Raw genomic sequence first — 18,149 nt, 5'->3', positions numbered from 1 at the left:
TTGAATTCACACTCTTGCTTGACTTCTTCATTCATCACTAGTGCTCGATCACTTGACCCATGCCTCCACTACCAGCTTTTTGATTGTTTATTGGAAATGAGAGTGTCATAGGTTTGTCTATCCAGGCTAGCTTTGAATTATGATCCTCAGATCTCAGGCTCCTAAGAGGCCAGGGTTACAGGCACAAGCTCCCAGCTCCCCAGCTAATCTTGTTTAGTTTCTTTTCTTTTCTTTTCTTCCCCCCTCTCTCTTTTTTTTTTGTCAGTCATAAGGCCTGAACTCTGGGCCTGGGCGCTGTCCCTCAGCTCTTCAGCTCAAGGCTAGCATTCTACCACTTAAGCCACAGAGCCACTTCTGGCTTTTTCTGCTTATGTGGTGCTGAGGAATCAAACCCAGGGCCTCATGCATGCAAGGCAAGCACTCTACCACTGAGCCACCTTTCCAGCCCCAGTTTCCTCCATTTTTAACAAGCTCACCTCACAATAAATTTGTTGCCATTAAGAAACAAGATTAGGGCTGGGAAGGTAGCTTAGTGGTAGAGTGCTTGCCTTGCATGCATGAGGCCTTGGGTTCAATTCCTTAGCACCACATAAGCAGAAAAAGCTGGAAGTAGTGCTGTGGCTTCAGTGGTTGAGTGCTAACCTTGAGCTAAAGAGCTGAGGGACAGCACCCAGGCCCAGAGTTCAGGACCCACAAAAAAGAAAGAAAGAAAGAAAGAAAGAGAGAAAGAAAGAGAGAAAGAAAGAGAGAAAGAAAGAGAGAAAGAAAGAGAGAAAGAAAGAGAGAAAGAAAGAGAGAAAGAAAGAGAGAAAGAGAGAGAAGAGAGAAAGAGAGAGAGAGAGAGAGAAAGGAAGGAAGGAAGGAAGGAAGGAAGGAAGGAAGGAAGGAAGGGAGGAAGGGAGGAAGGAAGGAAGGAAGGAGAAAGAGAAAGAAAGAAGGAAGGAAAAAACTGGGGAAAGGGAGTAGGGTCTTTATTTCTGAAAATTTTCTATAAATTTAAAATTATTTCAAAATTTAAAACCAGTTTAATAATAAAAACTTAGGTAGGGTATTATGCTAATTTTTAAAATATTTTTTCACATATAAGCAATTTAACATTTTACATTAAAACTCTGATATGAAGTTCTTCTCTGAGCAACCAAACATATACATGGAAATGCCAGTTAGATATAACCTTCCAGAAATGAATTAATATTTAATAGACATCTACTATAGCTGTTCTTCAATTCTCAAACTTTGCTATTAAAAGACCAAATGAGGGGCTGGGAAGGTGGCTCAGTGGTAGAGCGCTTGCCTTGCATGCAGGAGGCCCTGGGTTCGATTCCTCAGCACCACATAAGCAAAAAGAAAAAAGCCGGAAGTGGCGCTATGGTTCAAGTGGTAGAGCGCTAGCCTTGAGCTGAAGAGCTGAGGGACAGCGCCCAGGCCCAGAGTTCAGGCCCCATGACTGGACCAAAAAATAAAAGACCAAATGATTTCATTTCAGACATGGTGCTTGGAAAAGGGGGAAGGGGAAGAGAGAACTCTTTGGGAGCTTGTCTCTAATTTCAGTATCCTTAACAGACCTGAAAACTTTCATGGTGACAGAAGTATTTTTAAGGTCAACTTGTTAAGGAAGAGGTGCGAATGCTCAGTTTCTAGCTGCATCATATAAATAAAAGAGCAAGTGTCAAAGGATTCCCACACCCTCAGTGTGGGTGCTGAAATCTGTATGGGGATCCTGGTTCTGGTTCTAATGTGATTTTGTATGTGTGCCAGCACGGAGGCCCAGGACCTCTATAGTCTCAATTTTTTCACTCAAAACTGAGGTTCTATCACTAGAGCCACATCTCCAATTCTGGATTTTTGCTGATCAACTAGAGACGTGAGTCTCTAGGATTTATCTGACTGGGCCAGCTTTGTACTGTGATCCTTAGGTACCTGTGTCCTGAGTGGCTAGGATTACAGGCATGAATCACCATGTCCAGCTTAATATGATTTCTTGGTATCTCAATGTTTCCATCTATCAAGTGGGCATAATATCTTTATGTGTATGGTAATTATGAATATAAACAGTCATAGATAAACACTTAAAATGTTTGTATGTGTGCCAGTTCTGGGGTTTGAACTCAAGAGTCTAGGCATTGTTCCTCAGCAATTTTGCTAAACAGAACCCTACCTCTTTAGCCCCAGCTTCACTTCTGGATTAATTGGAGATAAGAGTTTCATGGACATTCCTACCTGGCTGGCTTTGAACATTGTTCATCAGATTTCAGCTCCTGAGTAGTTGGATTACAGACAGGCATGAGCTACTGGTGCCCAACATATACTTAATATTTAAACAACAAATTGTTTTATGTAAATAATACCCCAATAAAATATCAAAAATAGAGGGAGAAGGAAAACAAAAAAGAACTAAAGATTTTTATCTATTCTATACTATAAACTCAAGTTTGAAGACTTACGGAAGAAAAATGAATTTAAAAACCTTATTTCACATGGTATTTATAGCTCAAGTCAACATGTGTATGTATAGAAAAAAAAATCAAAGCCTACTCATCTTTTTCTAAAGGTCTAGTAATTAATGAAGATCTCTGTTTTCAGAAAGAAAAAAAAAAAGGAGGAAAAGGAGCGGTATAAAAATAGTACCTTCACTTCACAGAGATATAGTGAGAATTAAATTCACAAATAGTCTTAGCCCTTGAAAGCTGAATAGATATTGAGTGACCACAGAACATTATAGTTTAAGCTAGGGCCAGAGGCTCAAGTTTGTTATCCTAACTACTGAAGAGGCCAAGATTATGGTTCAAGACCAGCTCACATGTCAAAGTTCTTGAGACTCCATCTCAACCAACGGCTAGGTATAAGGGTACACAACCTGTCATCCTCAGCAGCATGAGGAAACACAAGTAGGAGAATTGCAGCCCAGGCTGGCCCCAGCATAAGGCAAGACCCTACCTTGAAAATAACCAATACAAAAGGAGGCTAGAGGCATGGCTCAAGTGGTACAGCATCTGCTTAGCAAATGCCATATCCAGAGTTCAAACCCCGGTTACTGCAAAAATAACACTAAACAAAAACAAATACTCTCATGCACATAGTTCAAAGCACTATGTACTACAAAGCACTATGCACATTTTAACTTTGTACCTCTGATTGTTTTTTGGAACAGGGCTAGTTCTACTTTTTCTTTCTAATACTAGAGATAGAACCCAGGCCCTTGCATATGCCTGGCAAGCAATTCTATCACTGAACTACAGAAGCTCTCTTCTACATTTTGAATCAGTCAGATTATGGGTAGGTAGTTGTTGCTTGGTTAGTTATCAATAAAGCATCACATAATCTTTAAATTCCATACCAGAAAGGTGATTTTTTTAAAATAGTCATATCAGACACTGCATACTCATGTCTTCAAAGATTCACACTCCATGCACAAGTTACACAGGGGGATGTTCCAGCCATGTAACTCACCAGCAGGGCACACAAGGCACAGGCTGGAAATATCCGATGGGTAATAGGCAGCATACACACCAGCCACGTGGCCACCCATGGATGTGCCGATCAAGTGGAAGGGTTTCTTATTCAGCTTGAGGCATTCAACAAACTAGGTGAGGGGAGGAAGGAAGAGGCTGGTTATACCTCAGCAGTGGTCATTACAGAGTGGAGACAACTGTACACCTGAATGTGACTATGGTCCATGGAGAATCACTACTGATCAAAAAGGTTCTGACACCATGCGATCCACTATCCAGACAATTAGCCATCCCTGTGGGAGGCCCATCCCTTGGGCTATACTCTACTTGGCACAGGTTACTGAAGGGTCACATATGATCTTTTTGCAACCATTCAACTCTGCTATTATCCCACAAAAGCAGCCAAAGACAATATCTAAGTGACCAAGTGTGGCTCTCTGTTCCATTAAAACTTAAGTTTACCCAAACAGATGGCAGGCCAATTATATTCCACAGGCCACAGTTTGATGACTTCTGCTTTAATTTAAAACCTCCCCCACATCTATCCATTTATCCAATCAACTTCCATACATCTATCCATCACAGAAAAAAAATGGATGAGGGGGGATATTTACTATATGCAAGGAATTAAGGTTAGCTGCTGAGGATGCAGAAAAAGGATAAGTTCCTGATCTTATTAAAATATATATTTCAACAGCAGAGGCAGACATTAAGTAAATAGAGAAAATATCTAATGTTCATTTGAAACAATATAGGCTGATCGATTGTGAAATGGCTCCCTAGCTTTCCTGGCCTTAAAATCCCAGTCAGGAAAAGCAAGAGATAGATGTTAAAATACAACAAAATGCAAAGTATATTGTTCCTAACTAGGCAGAGGGGCAATTGCTGTTACCATGTAGTTGGTAAACACACAAACAAACCTCGAGAGTGGAAAACTGTCTTGAAGAATTCTAAACTCATTTTCAAAGGGCTGGGAAAATGCTCGAGTTGTATTTCCTCATGAGTAAGTGCCACCAGCTTAGTGCAGAACAGTTCGTAATATGACTGTGGATGGCACTAAGTTGCCATTTAGTTGGGGATCATGGGCAGACCGAATGCACTGGAGGCTGCTCTGGAGTCAATGTGGAACTCTCTTGCCTGGTTCTCCTGCTTGGGCAGGCAGTGGTGGGCAGCTGGGTGGGGAGTTTTGATGGTGCCTCCTACTTACCTGATGGATTCTTTTGACTTGCCCATCTATGGACAGGTCATCCAGGGAGGAGCGAGTGGTGCCCTCGTGTCCTGGCATATCCACGCAGATCAAATGCAAATTCTTTGGAAGGAACTGAGGGAACATAGACCCAGAAACTCAGAATATGATGTGACAACTATATCTACTTGCTTTTCTAAAAAGGTTGTTCCCACTTACCAAGTCTCCTGGTTAGACATCCCTGGGGATGTGCGTTTTGAGATCTCCTAGTTTCCTTTTTATGTTTTGTTGGTCATGGAGCTTGAACTCAGGGCCTGGGGGCTATCCCTGAGCTTTTTCTCTCAAGGCTAGTGCTCTACCATTTTGAGCCACAGTGCCACTTCCAATTTTCTGGAGGTTAATTGGAGATGAATCTCATGGATTTTCTTGCCTGGGCTGGTTTCAAACCATGATCCTTAGATCTCAGCCTCATGAGTAGCTAGGATTACAGGCTTGAGCCATCAGTGCCCAGCTTTTCTTTTCTTAAAGGTTTTGTGTGTGTGTGTGTGTGTGTGTGTGTGTGTGTGTGTGTGTGTGTGTGTTTTCTTTTCTTTTCTTTTTCTTTTTTTGCCAGTTGTAGAGCTTAAACACAGGGCCAGGGCACTGTCTCTGAGCTCTTTTGCTCAAGGCTAGCATTCTATCATTTTGAGCCACAGCTCCATTTTCAGAAACATCAGTTATAAACACTATGCAGTCATAGAGATGATGCTTATCAATGGGGGATAAGAAGGAGAGACCCATAAACATAAGAGGATGATTATCCTCGTAGCCATCTGGAAATAGGAACCCAAGTAGCCACAGGAGGTATGAGCCTCATCCTCCAGTGTAGGTAATAGTTGGGATCAGGCATGTATGGCCCCACCTGAGGAAGAGTGTGGGATGCTGCCTTCCTCCTAAGACTTCCACCAGCCCCAGCCTTCACTAGCTGGTTACTTTTACCAAGTGCAGCAAGTGAACCAGGACAGAAACTGATTTAGAAAACTATTCCAGAAAACTACCACATCAAGACTGATTCTCTAAGTGGCTAAGGAAAACAGGGGTGGGAGTGAGAGAAATGAAAGAAAGGTAGAAGGAGAAGGGAAGTAAGAGGAGGGAGAAGAAAGAGGAAACCTGTTATATGTAAATACATTTCTAAAAAATGGTGGTGGGAGGCAAGCCACTGGTGGCTCACACCTGTAATCCTAGCTACTTGGGAGGCTGAGATCTGAGGATTGAGGTTCGAAGCCAGCCTGGCCAGGAAAGTCTTTTTTTTTGTCATTGAGACTCTTACCACCAATTAATATAAAACAGCTAGAGGAACTGTGTTTCAAATGGTAGAGCACCAGACTTGAGCAAAAGCTTAGGGACAGTGCCTAAGACACCCCCCCCCCCCCGCCCCAGAACAGGCACACATACAAAAAATTGGTGGTGAGGGTCAAACTCAGAGCCTTGGGCATGCTAGGCAAGCTACTTTACCACTGATCTACATCATCAGCGTGACAAATGCTTTTTACAAAAGTCCAGCCTTAACCAGGTATGGTGGCTCATGTCTGTAATCTCAATTATTTGGGAAGCTGAAGGGGAAGGATCACCAGTCTGAGGCAAGTCTGGGCTACAAGCAAGTCCTTGTTTCACAAAGAGAAAAGTCTAGCCTTGATTACCACGGCAGTTCTGAACTGACACTGTCAGAAACCTTAAGGTATAAAGATTTCCAGGCACCAGAGGCTCACACCTGTAATCCTAGCAACTCAGGAGCTGAGATCTGAGGGTTATGGTTCAGCACAATCCTCAGAGAAGAAAATACTTCTGAGGCAAGTGGTAGAATACCTACCTTGAGCAAAAAAGTTCAGGGGCATGGCCAAGGCCTTAAATTCAAGCCCCAGTACCAGCACAAAGAAAAGATTGCAGAGGTACAGGTTTTACAAATAATATTCAGTTCATTTCTGACAAAAGCATCAGCATAACATAACTCTGTTAATTTCCAAAATAAATGAGAAACTATAGTTCTGGGCTCTCTTTACCTTCCTCCATTGCTGTGAAACCCTTTCCTTCTAAGAGAGGAGAGTCACTTGGACCTGTACCTTGACGACACTGAGCCACATGTCCTTGTGGGCTGAGAATCCGTGCAGCATGAGGATGGACGGCTTGTGTCCAGGCCGGCCCCGGAAGGAATAACAGAACTGGTAATCTCCATGTTGCACATAGCGAACCTGCATGCCCAACGTCCTCCGCCAGTACCTAGGGGAGACGGAGGCAAAATGAAGTGGCATGCATGGAACAGAGCTGCCCCCCAGCTCTTTCCCTCTTTCCTACAAGTCCCTTGGGACGTCACCCTAAAGAACACAAAGAAAAGGAAAAAGTATTTCCCTAAGAGCTATGTCACATGGAGTGACTTCATGTTGTACATCCGAGGACTCAGAACGTGCTCTCCTGCTGGAGAACGTGTTTTAGTCTCTTTGGCTTTATTTCTTACAACATATGGTGGCTGGTGGAAGGCTCTGCGTCTGGTAGTTACATAAGACTTGGCAACGACAGCCATTTGGCCTCACATCCACTGCAAAATGAAATTACCATTGAAACAAACTGAACTCTCCACATGAGGAGTCTAACATGAAAAGTAATTCATTCAGAGATTCACTTTGAGATATACTTTACACCAAACAAGTAGCCAAGTTTTGCAACAGCAAATAATTTAAGTCTACTGATCTTAACTCTCTGTATACGTAAAAAGTCAGGGGAGAGGCAGATAAGGTTGTGTGTGTGTGTGTGTGTGTGTGTGTGTGTGTGTGTGTGTGCGCGCGCGCATGTACATATACATGCACATTTATACATTCATGTGTGAACAACATATAACTATTACATATCTGGGCTGGAAGTGGGAAATAAATTGAAAATAAGTAGATGGTACAGAGGTAGGAGGGCCAATTAAAACTGCATCCTTTTGGTACTTTTTCAGTAACTGCATTACCTATTCAGAACACTGAAGATATAATTAGCCAGGAGCTGATGGCTCATGCTTGTAATCCTAGCTAATCAGAAGGCTGAGAGCTGAGGATTGTGGTTTAAAGCCAGCTCTGGCAAATAAGTCTGGGAGACTCTTTTCTCCAATTAACCACCAAAAAGCAGAAAGTGAAGCTGTGGCTCAAGTGGTAGAGCACTAACCTTGAGCAAAAAAGCTGAAGAAGGGGCTGGGAAGGTGACTCAGTGGTAAGAGCGCTTGCTTTGCATGCCTGAGGCCCTGGGTTCGATTCCCAGCACCACATAAGCCAAAAGAAAAAAGCCGGAAGTGGCGCTGTGGCTCAAGTGGTAGAGCGCTAGCCTTGAGCTGAAGAGCTGAGGGACAGTGCCCAGGCCCAGAGTTCAGGCCCCACGACCGGAACCAAAAAAAAAAAAAAAAAAGCTGAAGAACAGTGCCTATGCCTAGAGTTCAAGCCGCAGGACTGGCACAAAAATAACAACAATAACAATTACTTAAGATGCCTCCCATCTTCCTGATTGCAGTGAGCATCAGGAAAGGTTTTCAAGGAATATTGAAGAACATGGAGAAACATTTATAATATGAAATCAAGTGGAAAAAGAGGACCTGATTATTCCTGTGTGTGGGGCGGGGGGGGGGGGAGGGAGTCAGGGGGAAGAGGGGTGTGCTGGTCCTAGGGCTTGAACTCAGGGCCTAGGCCCAGTCCTAGAGCTTTTGTGCTCAAGGATAACACTTTACCACTTGAGCTACAGCTCCACTTCTGGTTTTTTGGTGGTTAATTGGAGATAAGAGTCTCAAGGAGGGGAGGGGGAAAATGGGAGAAAATGAAGGAGGGCTGACACTGTTCACAAAGAAATGTACTTATTGCCTTGCTTATATAACTGTAACCCCTCTGTACACCACCTTTACAATAAATTTTTTTTTTAAAAAAGAGTCTCAAGGACTTTCCTGCCTGGGCTGGTTTTGAACAGTGAGCCTCAGATATCAGCCTCCTGAGTAGCTACAATTACAGGTATGAGCCATCAGCACTCAGCTAGGACCCAATTTTTTAATACAATTGATTCCAACTCTAATGCATTAGCTGGGGACAGGGGAAAAGATGTGTGAGGATAGGAATCGCAGAGATGGGCGTGTGGAGGCAGCCCTGAGTGAAGGAAGCCAAGGACAAAAGCAGCCAGAGCGCCAGGCTGAGGAACTGAGGCCTTTGTTACCAGTGGAGGTCCTGGTACCACTCCTTACCCTTCATTTAATTGAGATAGTCACTGGAGTCTGGCTGAGGATGAGTGTTTTTAATCATTTCACATGATCCCTTAATGAAAGAGTGGAATGAAGACTAGCTACCAGGCCAGCTGAACATCATGAAAGCAGCAACCCAGGTGGAAAATAACCACAACCAAACAAACCACAATTTCTCTGGTTTAACAATGAGAATAAATTAACTTTAACTCAGAAAGTCAGCAGCAACCTTACAGAACAGAAAAGTCAAGAATTAAGGTAAGATGAATGAATGTCTCAACAGCAAGATCGTTTTACAGTCTTAGTACAAAGCAAATGGTTCTTGTTTCAGGGACAGAAGTCATTGAAGACTCAACTGACCTAAATCAAGAAGCCCCAAAAGGAACCTTCTCAGGTTTGCCTTTAAGACAGACTCTTGGAGTTCAGGGCCCTTGTCTTACAAGTCTGTCTTCCATCAGGTTAATAAGAACTTTGAAAGAAAAGGACTAGAGATTTATTTTTGTTGTGGTTGTTTGCTTTTTATTGTAGTAAAATAGACATTACCTAAAATGGACCATTTTAAGTGTGTAATTCAATGCCATTAAGTGCATTCAAAATCACCACTATTAGGTTGGAGGTTAAGTGGTAGATCACCTGCCTAACTAGCATGAGGCCCTGAGTTCAAACCCCAGCACTGTCAAAAGAAGAGAGCAAGGGACTCAAAATTACCACTATGCGTGTCTAGAACTTTCTCAGCACCCTACATAGAAATTCTGAGTACTCCAAGAACTCTCTATTCTTGTCTCACCACAAACCCTGGTTACCTCTATTCTACTTTCTGATGTATATGCTGCTGTGAGGGCTTGAATTCAGGGCCTCATGCTACAGTAGCCTTTCCTACTTCTGGCTGGTAAGAAGCTGCTTGAGCCATATTTCCAGTTACAGCTTTCTGCTAGTTAATTAGAGATAAGAGTCTAGAGAATGTATCTACTCAGGTTGGCTTCAAACCTTGATCCTCTGATGTCAGCCTCCTTAGTGGCTACATCTGTAGTCGTCAGCCACCAGCACCCAGCATCTATTCTATTTTTCTGTTTATGAATTTGTCTACTCTCTCCTACCCTCACCCTGGTACTAGGATTGAACCCAGGGCCTAGCACATGCTAGGAAGATGTTCTACCATGTCAACCTTAAGTCCTTTTGCTTGTATTTTACTTTTGAGACAAGGTCTCTCATTAATTGTGTGTGTGTGTGTGCGCGCACAAATCCTGGGGCTTGAACTCAGGGATTCAGCACTGTCCTTGAGCTTTTTTGCTCAAGGCCGGCGCCCAACTACTTGAGTCACAGTGCCACTTCCTGGGTTTTTTTTTTTTTTTTTTTTTGGTGGTTAATTAGAGATAAAGAGTATCACAGATTTTCCTGCTCAGGCTGGCTTCAAGCCATGGTCCTCAGATCTCGACCTCCTGAGAAACCAGGATTACAGGCATAAGTCATTGCCATTGGATCTCAGTAACTTTGACTGGACTGCCCTGGAATTCTTAATCCCTCTGCCTCTGCTTCCTGAGTAGCTGAGATTACAGGCATGAGTCACCATGTCAGTTGAGTTTATGTACTCCAGGTCCCTTGCATAAGTAGACAGGCAAAAAATAAAATCCCCCCAAACAACAACAACAAACCCCAAACCCAAAAACCCACTTGTCTTGTAAGCCAAAGTCTCTCAGTTTAGACCCCAGTACCAGTTTTTTTAAAAAAAAAAAGAGGAAGAGAGGGAAGAAGACGGGAAATGAGGGAAGGAGGAAAGGAAGAAGAAAGGAAGGAGGACAGGAAGGAATGAAGGAAGGGATGGAAAGAAGGGAGAGAGGGATGAAGGAAGAAAATGGAGGGAGAGAGAGAAGGGAGGGGAAGGAGGCAGGGAGGGATCCAGGAAGGGTTTGTGAGGCAATACCATTTTGTATTTCTATCAGCAGCAAATGAGGAGTGTAATTTCTCCACATTGTCAATGGTAAGGAACGTTCAGTTGATTATATAGGGAAGTGTCCCAACTGTAGTCTGATAAATTTTGACCCTGCAAATGAACCTATGTGTCTGCCACTCTGAACCTGGAGTATGCTGAGAAACTCAGCTGTCTACTCAGGTACCTCTCTATCCTACCCCCTACACAAACTTCCATTCCTTTTCCCAGGATGGTTTGGTTTTTTTTATTAAATCTATTTTGTAAGTTTATCATACACTGAATACTCATTCGTACCTAGTCCTTTTAGCTCAGTCTTATGCTCATGAGCATCAATCCTTCTGTTGTAGAATGTAGCATTACTTTTTTGTTTCATAAATATATAATATCCCATTCCATGCATGAGTATATCTCAATTTATCTGTTATAATATTAATGGATATTCGAGTGTTTTCATTTTGGGGTATTATGAATGAAGCTGCTGTGGATATGATTTGGGGGGGAGATTGGTGCTAGAGATTGAGCCCCGGGCTTCAAATATGAGAAGCACATTCTACCATGGAAGCTACTCTGAGCCCCTCAAATATTGTTGAACATGTCTTTTGGCCAATATAAATACTTCCGTTGGAAAGAAAATAGTGGGTCATCTTGTCAAATAATTTTCCAAAGTAAAGGAAGTAATTTACAGTCTCATCTTCTATATACTAGCTTCTAGTTGCTCTATATCTTTCTAAAACTTATGTCTACCTGGGACTATGAAGGAAAACATTTTTTTCTTTTTAAAAAAATTATTGTCTTGAGGTAGCTTATTTTGCAAACAGGTCTTTGTAGATGAAATCAAGTTAAGCTGAGGTTATTCTGGCTCTCAAGCCAATGACTGGTACCTTCAGGAAAAACAAAGGAATTTAGTATTAGGTGACAGATGAGTTGGCTGCATCTTCTGTTGCTATAAAACAAATTTCTATAAGCTGAGGAGTCAAAACCATCCTGGATGAACTCCCAGTTCTATAGTTAAGAGGAGAGCTCGGTGGGGGATGCTCTTCCACCGTTACTAGGAGTTTAAATCAAGGCATCAGCTACAGCTAGCTCTAATCTAGAAGCTCTGAAACCAATTCAGCTGCTAAACTCATTCAGCTTATTGGCCAACTTCAGTTCCTTGTAATTGTAGGACTGATGTCCCTGTGTCAGGAGGGCTGTCAACCAAGGACTATGCTATTTATCAGTCGTGAGGCTTGAACTCAGGGCCTGGACACTGTCCCTGAGCCTCTCTGTGCTCCAGGCTAGCCCTTTACCACTTGAGCCACAGCGCCACTTCCAACCTTTTCAGAGTGGCTTATTGGAGATAAGAGTCTCATGTACTTTTCTGCCTGGGCTGGCTCTGAACCGTGATCCTCAGATCTCATACACCTGAGTGGCTAGGATTACAGGCATGAGCCACCCTGCTTTGCTATGATTTCTTATCCTGAGTTTATAACCCAGTGTCTCTGGGAAGACAAAAAAAAAACCTTAGAAAATCAAAGTCTTACTCATCCTGTGAATAGTGTGGCTATTTTTATTACACAGTGAAAGGCAGAATTGCCCCTTTGGGCAGAGGAAGCCCCCCTCCCCACCCCAGTGACCACAGTACTCCAGCTGTGCCCTCTGAAAGCCCTAAGAGAAGCATCTGGCATCTCCTGCAAGAGAGGACTACACCAGTGTTGAAATGGGCTGGCCATGTTCCAGGAACAGTCCGACCCAGAGCGATCTGCTTTGAAGGCTGGAAGTGGCTTGGTCCCTAAGGAGCTGGCAAGCTCCCAGCAGGAGCCAGCAGCACAGGAGGATCCTTCCATCAGGGTAGGGGTGGGACATGGTATGAGACAGAGGGAGGGGCGTGGGCAGGGCTGCTTCTGCTGCCGGTGATTCCTGTTTGTGTGGCAATCTTGAAGATTAGACCCGAGTCCCCACCTAGAGGCTCATTAGGGGCAGCAGAGCAAACAAGGCCTTTGGAGTGGCTTCAATTAAGAAACACAAGTGACTCAGGGAAAAGCTGCTCAGCCGATGGCAAGCGTGGTGTGAATGCCACTTGCAGTGAGGCGATTTGGAAGAAACAGGCTGTGCTTTTCAGTGTGGCAGAGGAAGCTACTCCCAGGGTTCCTCTCGGCTCTCTGCGGGGGCATCATGGATGCTGTGACTGTATCATAATCCCCCCACGTGACAATGCCATCTGGCATAATCCGAAAGGTTTTCCAGGATTTTTCTTCTTGGTCTATGTGTTTGAGTTCAAAAAAACTAAAGAAGCACGTGTTTGTCCATGGACCACTGCTCTGAGCTAGGCAAGCTTTAAGAACATTTGCATTAAACTGGGCATGGTGGTAAACACTTGTAGTCCCAGCTTCCTGTAAGGATAATCATTTGAGCTTAAGACCAGTCTGTGTAACATAGCAAGATCATATGTTGCTGAGCAGCTAGGATTACAGGCCTGAGCAACCAATGCCTGGCTTCTTCATGTGTTTCTTAGCTATTTGTATCACATTAACATAGCAATCACATTAAAGAGTAAAAAAAAAAAAAGGTCATGTTTCTCTAGTTTGGGGGTGGTTTTATTTGCTTTACAAAAGTGAGTTATTTAGCCAGGTATCTCTGGTTCGTGCCTGTAATCCTAGCTACTAGGTAGGCTGAGATATGAGAATCATGTTTCAAAGCCAGCCCAGGCAAGAAAGTCCATGAGGGTCTTATCACTACTTAATTACCAAAAAGCTAGAAGTGGAGCTATGGCTGAAATGGCAGACTGCTAACCTTGAGCACCCAGGCCCTGAGTTCAAATTCCAGGATCAGTACAAAAAAAAATTTAAGTAAATTATTTGCCATGTAGCATTATCAGGCTAGCCAAAAGGTGAAAACAACCCAAAATGACCATCAACAGCTTCATGGAGAATCAAAATGTGGCATAACCACACTATCTTGGCCTGTTGTCTGATGCTATAACAAATTACCTGAAACTGGGAAATTTATAAAGGACAGAGGTTTGCTTTGGTTCATGGTTCTAGAAGCTAAGACATGTGAGACCATGGTGCCAGCTTTGGCTTGGTTTATGATGAGGGCTTTGTGCCGCTTCAACCTGTGAAAGCGAGCAGAGGGCAAATGGACAAGTGTAGAAAAGATAAAACACAAGAAGCTCCCTCCTCTCACAATCCATTCTCATGGAGTAGCTAAAAGAAATCTAGTAGAAGTTCTCTAATCCCTCCCACAAGCTAATCAGCCTTATAAGCCCTCTCCACACTGCTACAATGGGAATCAGATCTCCACGTGAGTTTTGGAAGGTGTCTACCATCTCAAAACATAGGTGGAGTATTATTCAGCCACAACAATGAATGCAGCCTGGTGCTAGAGGTTCACGCCTGAAATCCTAGCTACTCTGAAAGCTGAGATCTCAAGCCAGCCTGCGCAGGAAAGTCCGTGAGACTCTTATCTCCAATAAACTACTCAGAAAAAGCTGGAAACAACAAACTAAATTACTCAGAAAAAACTGAAAGTGGCGATGTGGCTCAAATAGTAGAGCACTAGCCTTGAGCAAAAGAAGTTCAGCACTCAGGCCCTGAGTTCAAGCCCCAAGACTAGCAAAAAAAAAAAAGAATGCAATACTCATACACAACTCAACATACATGAGTGTTGGAAATACTAATGGAAGCAAAAGAGGCCATAGATAATATAGTTAGTTACATATTGCATGACACTCCACCCCCACCCCAGATAAAATGTCTGGACTAGGTAAATCCCAAGAGACTAAATGTAGGTTAGCAGCTACCAGGAGATGGAAAGAAAGAGAAAAACTGGGACTGGCTGATAATGAGTCTGGAGTCTCTTTTGGGAAGTATAAAAGTTAGGGAATTGTATAGTAGTAATGATCAGATAGTACTAGGAATGTATTAAAATCACCACACTGTACACTTGAACATGGTGAATGTGAACTCAATAAAAAAAAGAAAACTATTGCTGCCTCTTTACAAATCAATGATCAAAATCCCTCAGAAATCCTGGTTCTGACAGCGTCTGGAGCCCAGGGAAGGTGGGGGGCTGGGAGAGGAATGCAGTGCCCTTACATAATTATAGCTCTGTATGGAATCATACCCACAGTTACCGTCCACATCAGTGAGCTGGAGTCTCTGCTCCAGCTTGATTTCCTTAATAAAATGCCATTTGTGTGGGGGGGTCCATGGTGCCTTGGCTCTGGACCATGAGGTGGGGGAGGAACACTGTCACTGACCTCCTTGTGGCCTGGGGCCACGGAGGAACCTTGGCCCCAGAGCATATAACTCCTGATGCGCCAGTACACAGGAGGCCATGTAGAGATGGATCCTGGGTGACACTGGGAAGGGGAGGGGTGACACCAAAAGAGAGGGAGAGAGAGGAAGATGAAAAGCTGCCTTCTACTCAATTAGCTTCTTTTTAAGGATCAGCCTGACTGGCAGACGGAAAATTCCACACTGGCAAAACAAAAGAGAGCCAGAAAGGAGGGCAGAGGAAGGGCACGCCAGCCTCCTGGATCTTCTCCAGTGCGTCCAAGTTCCTTCTAACTTTCCCAAGTCTCACTAGATCTCCACGGCTTTACCCAATGGCACAAAGGGTAGCTGATTGGTCCATCTTAGGATGCACATTACTGGGGGGGGGGGGGGGGGGAAGGGGGGCGGGGCGAAGGGGGAGGTGGGAAGAGAAGAAGCAGGCAGGAGGGGAGATTTCATTTGGGAAAAGGATGTTGGGATGAAAAGTCACCTAAAGCACATCCTTTTCCAAAGTTATTTCCTTTCCAAGTGTTGATTTGATTTCATCAAGGGAAAGCTCTGGTCAGAACTGCTGCCCTTCTTGTTTACTTGGCAGCAAGAAGGAAACACTCAGAGCCTTTGATAGGCAACAATATCTAGGTTAGAACACAGTGCAATTGTTTAGTGTCACTGTGCTTATTTTTACTTTTTAGTATTAACTTACTATTTATTTTCCCCCTTGAGACAGGGTTTGGCTATATGTACACCCAGGCTAGACTCAAGATCTTCCTTCTGCTTCAACCTCTCTTGAGGACAGGGATTACATTAGGTAGCATAGGCTACCTACTACACCTTGCTTAACTTACTATTTGTAGCAAGCATTGCAGACTTTCCCCCTTACAATAGTAATATTGATATCATTTTCAAAAGAAAAATGCAGGTGCGGTGCACATAGGGCAGAATAAGGTGGGATGAAATTGACAGGTACTTTTGAAATGTCTTTTTTTTTGTCCCTTTAGTAATGAACAGTTCTATAGCTGCATAAAAGCATTCTGTCCTGCATATGCCTCTCAATGGTCCCGAGTGTTTGGAAACCACTGTTCAGTGATATCAATGCATCTCTCAGAACATCTCTGATGTTTTGGTCAAAAGCCAGCTACTAAGAAAGCACAAAGTAGTTCTCACAAGCACGCATGATCTTTGTCTGTGACAGAGTCAGTAACAGCCTGAAAGGCAAAGATGCTATCTAAAACCTGAGTCTGTGTGGTGCCTGGTGTGGTAGCTCACACCTGTAAACTCAGCTGATATTCAGGATATGGAGTTAGAAGAATCACAGTTCAAGGCTAGCCCTGGGCAAAACAGTTATCAAGACCCCCACTCCCGAGGTCTCAACCAACAAACCAGACATGTTCACATGTGTAATTCTAGTGATAAAGAAGGCATGCCGCAATCCAAAGCTAGCCCCTATAAAACTGAGACTATTTGAAAAATAACTTTGGTATCTGGGCCCTGGTGGCTCACACCTATAATCTGACTCAGGAGGCAGAGAATTGAGGATCAAGGCTCAAAACTAGCCTTAGAGTCCCTATCTCCAATGAACCAGCAAAAAGGCTGGTTCAAGTGGAAGAGCATCTGCCATGAGCACAAAAGCAGAGCAAGAGCTTGAGGTTCGAAGTTCAGGCCTCAGCACTGGCACCAAAAAAAGTTAAATAAAAAAAAAAAAACTAAGGAAAAAAAGAGATGGAGTGTGACTCTAATAGTAGAAGCACAAGTCTCTAAGTTCAAACTCCAACCCCACCACACACACACACACACACACACACACACACACACACACACACAGCCATGCTATTTTACCTGGTAAGAAACAATTATCAATACTTTGAGAACACTTCCAAAATTTGGAAAAGGATGCATGTCTTTCAACTGATACGTTTGAAATATTTCATGATAAAGTGGTGGTCACAAACAAAGATGACAAGGTGGTGATATTCTTACAGATATCTATCTTATTCACTTACCAATAATAGATTTTTATCAATGCTGAAGGCCACAGAAGAAAAGAGGCCACAAACGCCAGAATTGGGATGGCCAGTGTCCCGCCCGCGATCACAAACATATTAAGCACATCAAGATCCATCCTGCACGTTGGGCTGGCTGACACCTGCAGGGACAGAAAAGACGAGGAGGGACTGAAACTCTCTCAAGAGAAAGGGAGGAGAAAAAGCCAAAGGAGAAAAGAACAATGAAGGCTCCAGAGCAAGCACTCAGATCAGGAGGAAGCAAAACAGGTGACTTCTTAAAAAAATTAATTTACAATATTGTTATTATAGAGGTGATGTACAGCGAGATTACAATTATATGAGTCAGGTGATGAGTACATTTTCTTTTGTACAGTGTCTTCTGATTTCTCATCCTCTCCCAGTCACTTCCTCCTGTTGTATAGTTCATTCTCATCAATGTCCAATGAGTTCCACTACTACTCTCTTTTTTTCTTTTTTGCCAGTCCTGATTCTTGAACTCAGGGCCTGGGTACTGTCCCTGAGCTTCTTTTTGCTTGCACTTTACCATTTGAGCCACAGAACTACTTCCAGCTTTTTCTATTTATGTGTACTGAGGAATTGAACCCAGGGCTTCATGAATGCTAGGCAAGCACTCTCCCACTAAGCTACCTTCCCAGCCCTTCACTACTACTCTTTCTCCCTTGAATTCTGTGCCCTCCCTGTCCCACCCTCCTGAAGATATACATATGAAGATACCATACATAAGGTAACGAGTACAAAATCATCAAAAACTAAAAACTTTTTCTAAAAAAGTGTTTTGTTTCCATATCTTGGAGTTCATTTCAGTATGTATATTATTTTATATAAATATGAAGAGGCACTGAGGCATTGTACCTTTGTGTTTCTCCCCTTAGAGTACCTTCTTTTGGTCTCTCTGTGTGTATCTAGAATCCTGTATAATTTGTCATATTCCAGTTCATTTTTGATCTAATTTCCACATATCAGACAGAACATGCACAGTTGGTTTTTCTGAGCTTGGCTTACCTCACTTAATATAATTTGTTCTAGTGCAGATGACTATTTAAAAAACTAAACTAAATGTAATAAGGAAC

The 18,149-nt window shown here is 43.1% G+C and overlaps 1 protein-coding gene across 1 annotated transcript in view; it reads right to left on the bottom strand.

The window, feature by feature from the left end:
- Window positions 1–18,149, bottom strand: part of Abhd6 (abhydrolase domain containing 6, acylglycerol lipase) — a 47,713-nt gene that overhangs the window by 8,329 nt on the left and 21,235 nt on the right. Inside the window, exons 3-6 of the mRNA XM_042680138.1 lie at window positions 17,056–17,198; window positions 6,738–6,894; window positions 4,660–4,773; window positions 3,451–3,583 (exon numbers count right to left, since the gene is read on the bottom strand). Coding sequence (XP_042536072.1) covers window positions 3,451–3,583; window positions 4,660–4,773; window positions 6,738–6,894; window positions 17,056–17,174 — 523 coding nt within the window. The 5' untranslated portion in view covers window positions 17,175–17,198. The remainder of the gene's footprint in view (window positions 1–3,450; window positions 3,584–4,659; window positions 4,774–6,737; window positions 6,895–17,055; window positions 17,199–18,149) is intronic.

This window comes from Dipodomys spectabilis, unplaced genomic scaffold (assembly GCF_019054845.1).
Source record: "Dipodomys spectabilis isolate Male_0828 unplaced genomic scaffold, ASM1905484v1 ptg000054l, whole genome shotgun sequence".
Taxonomy (NCBI): Eukaryota; Metazoa; Chordata; class Mammalia; order Rodentia; family Heteromyidae; genus Dipodomys; species Dipodomys spectabilis.
This window is presented reverse-complemented; position numbering and strand designations above follow the sequence as displayed.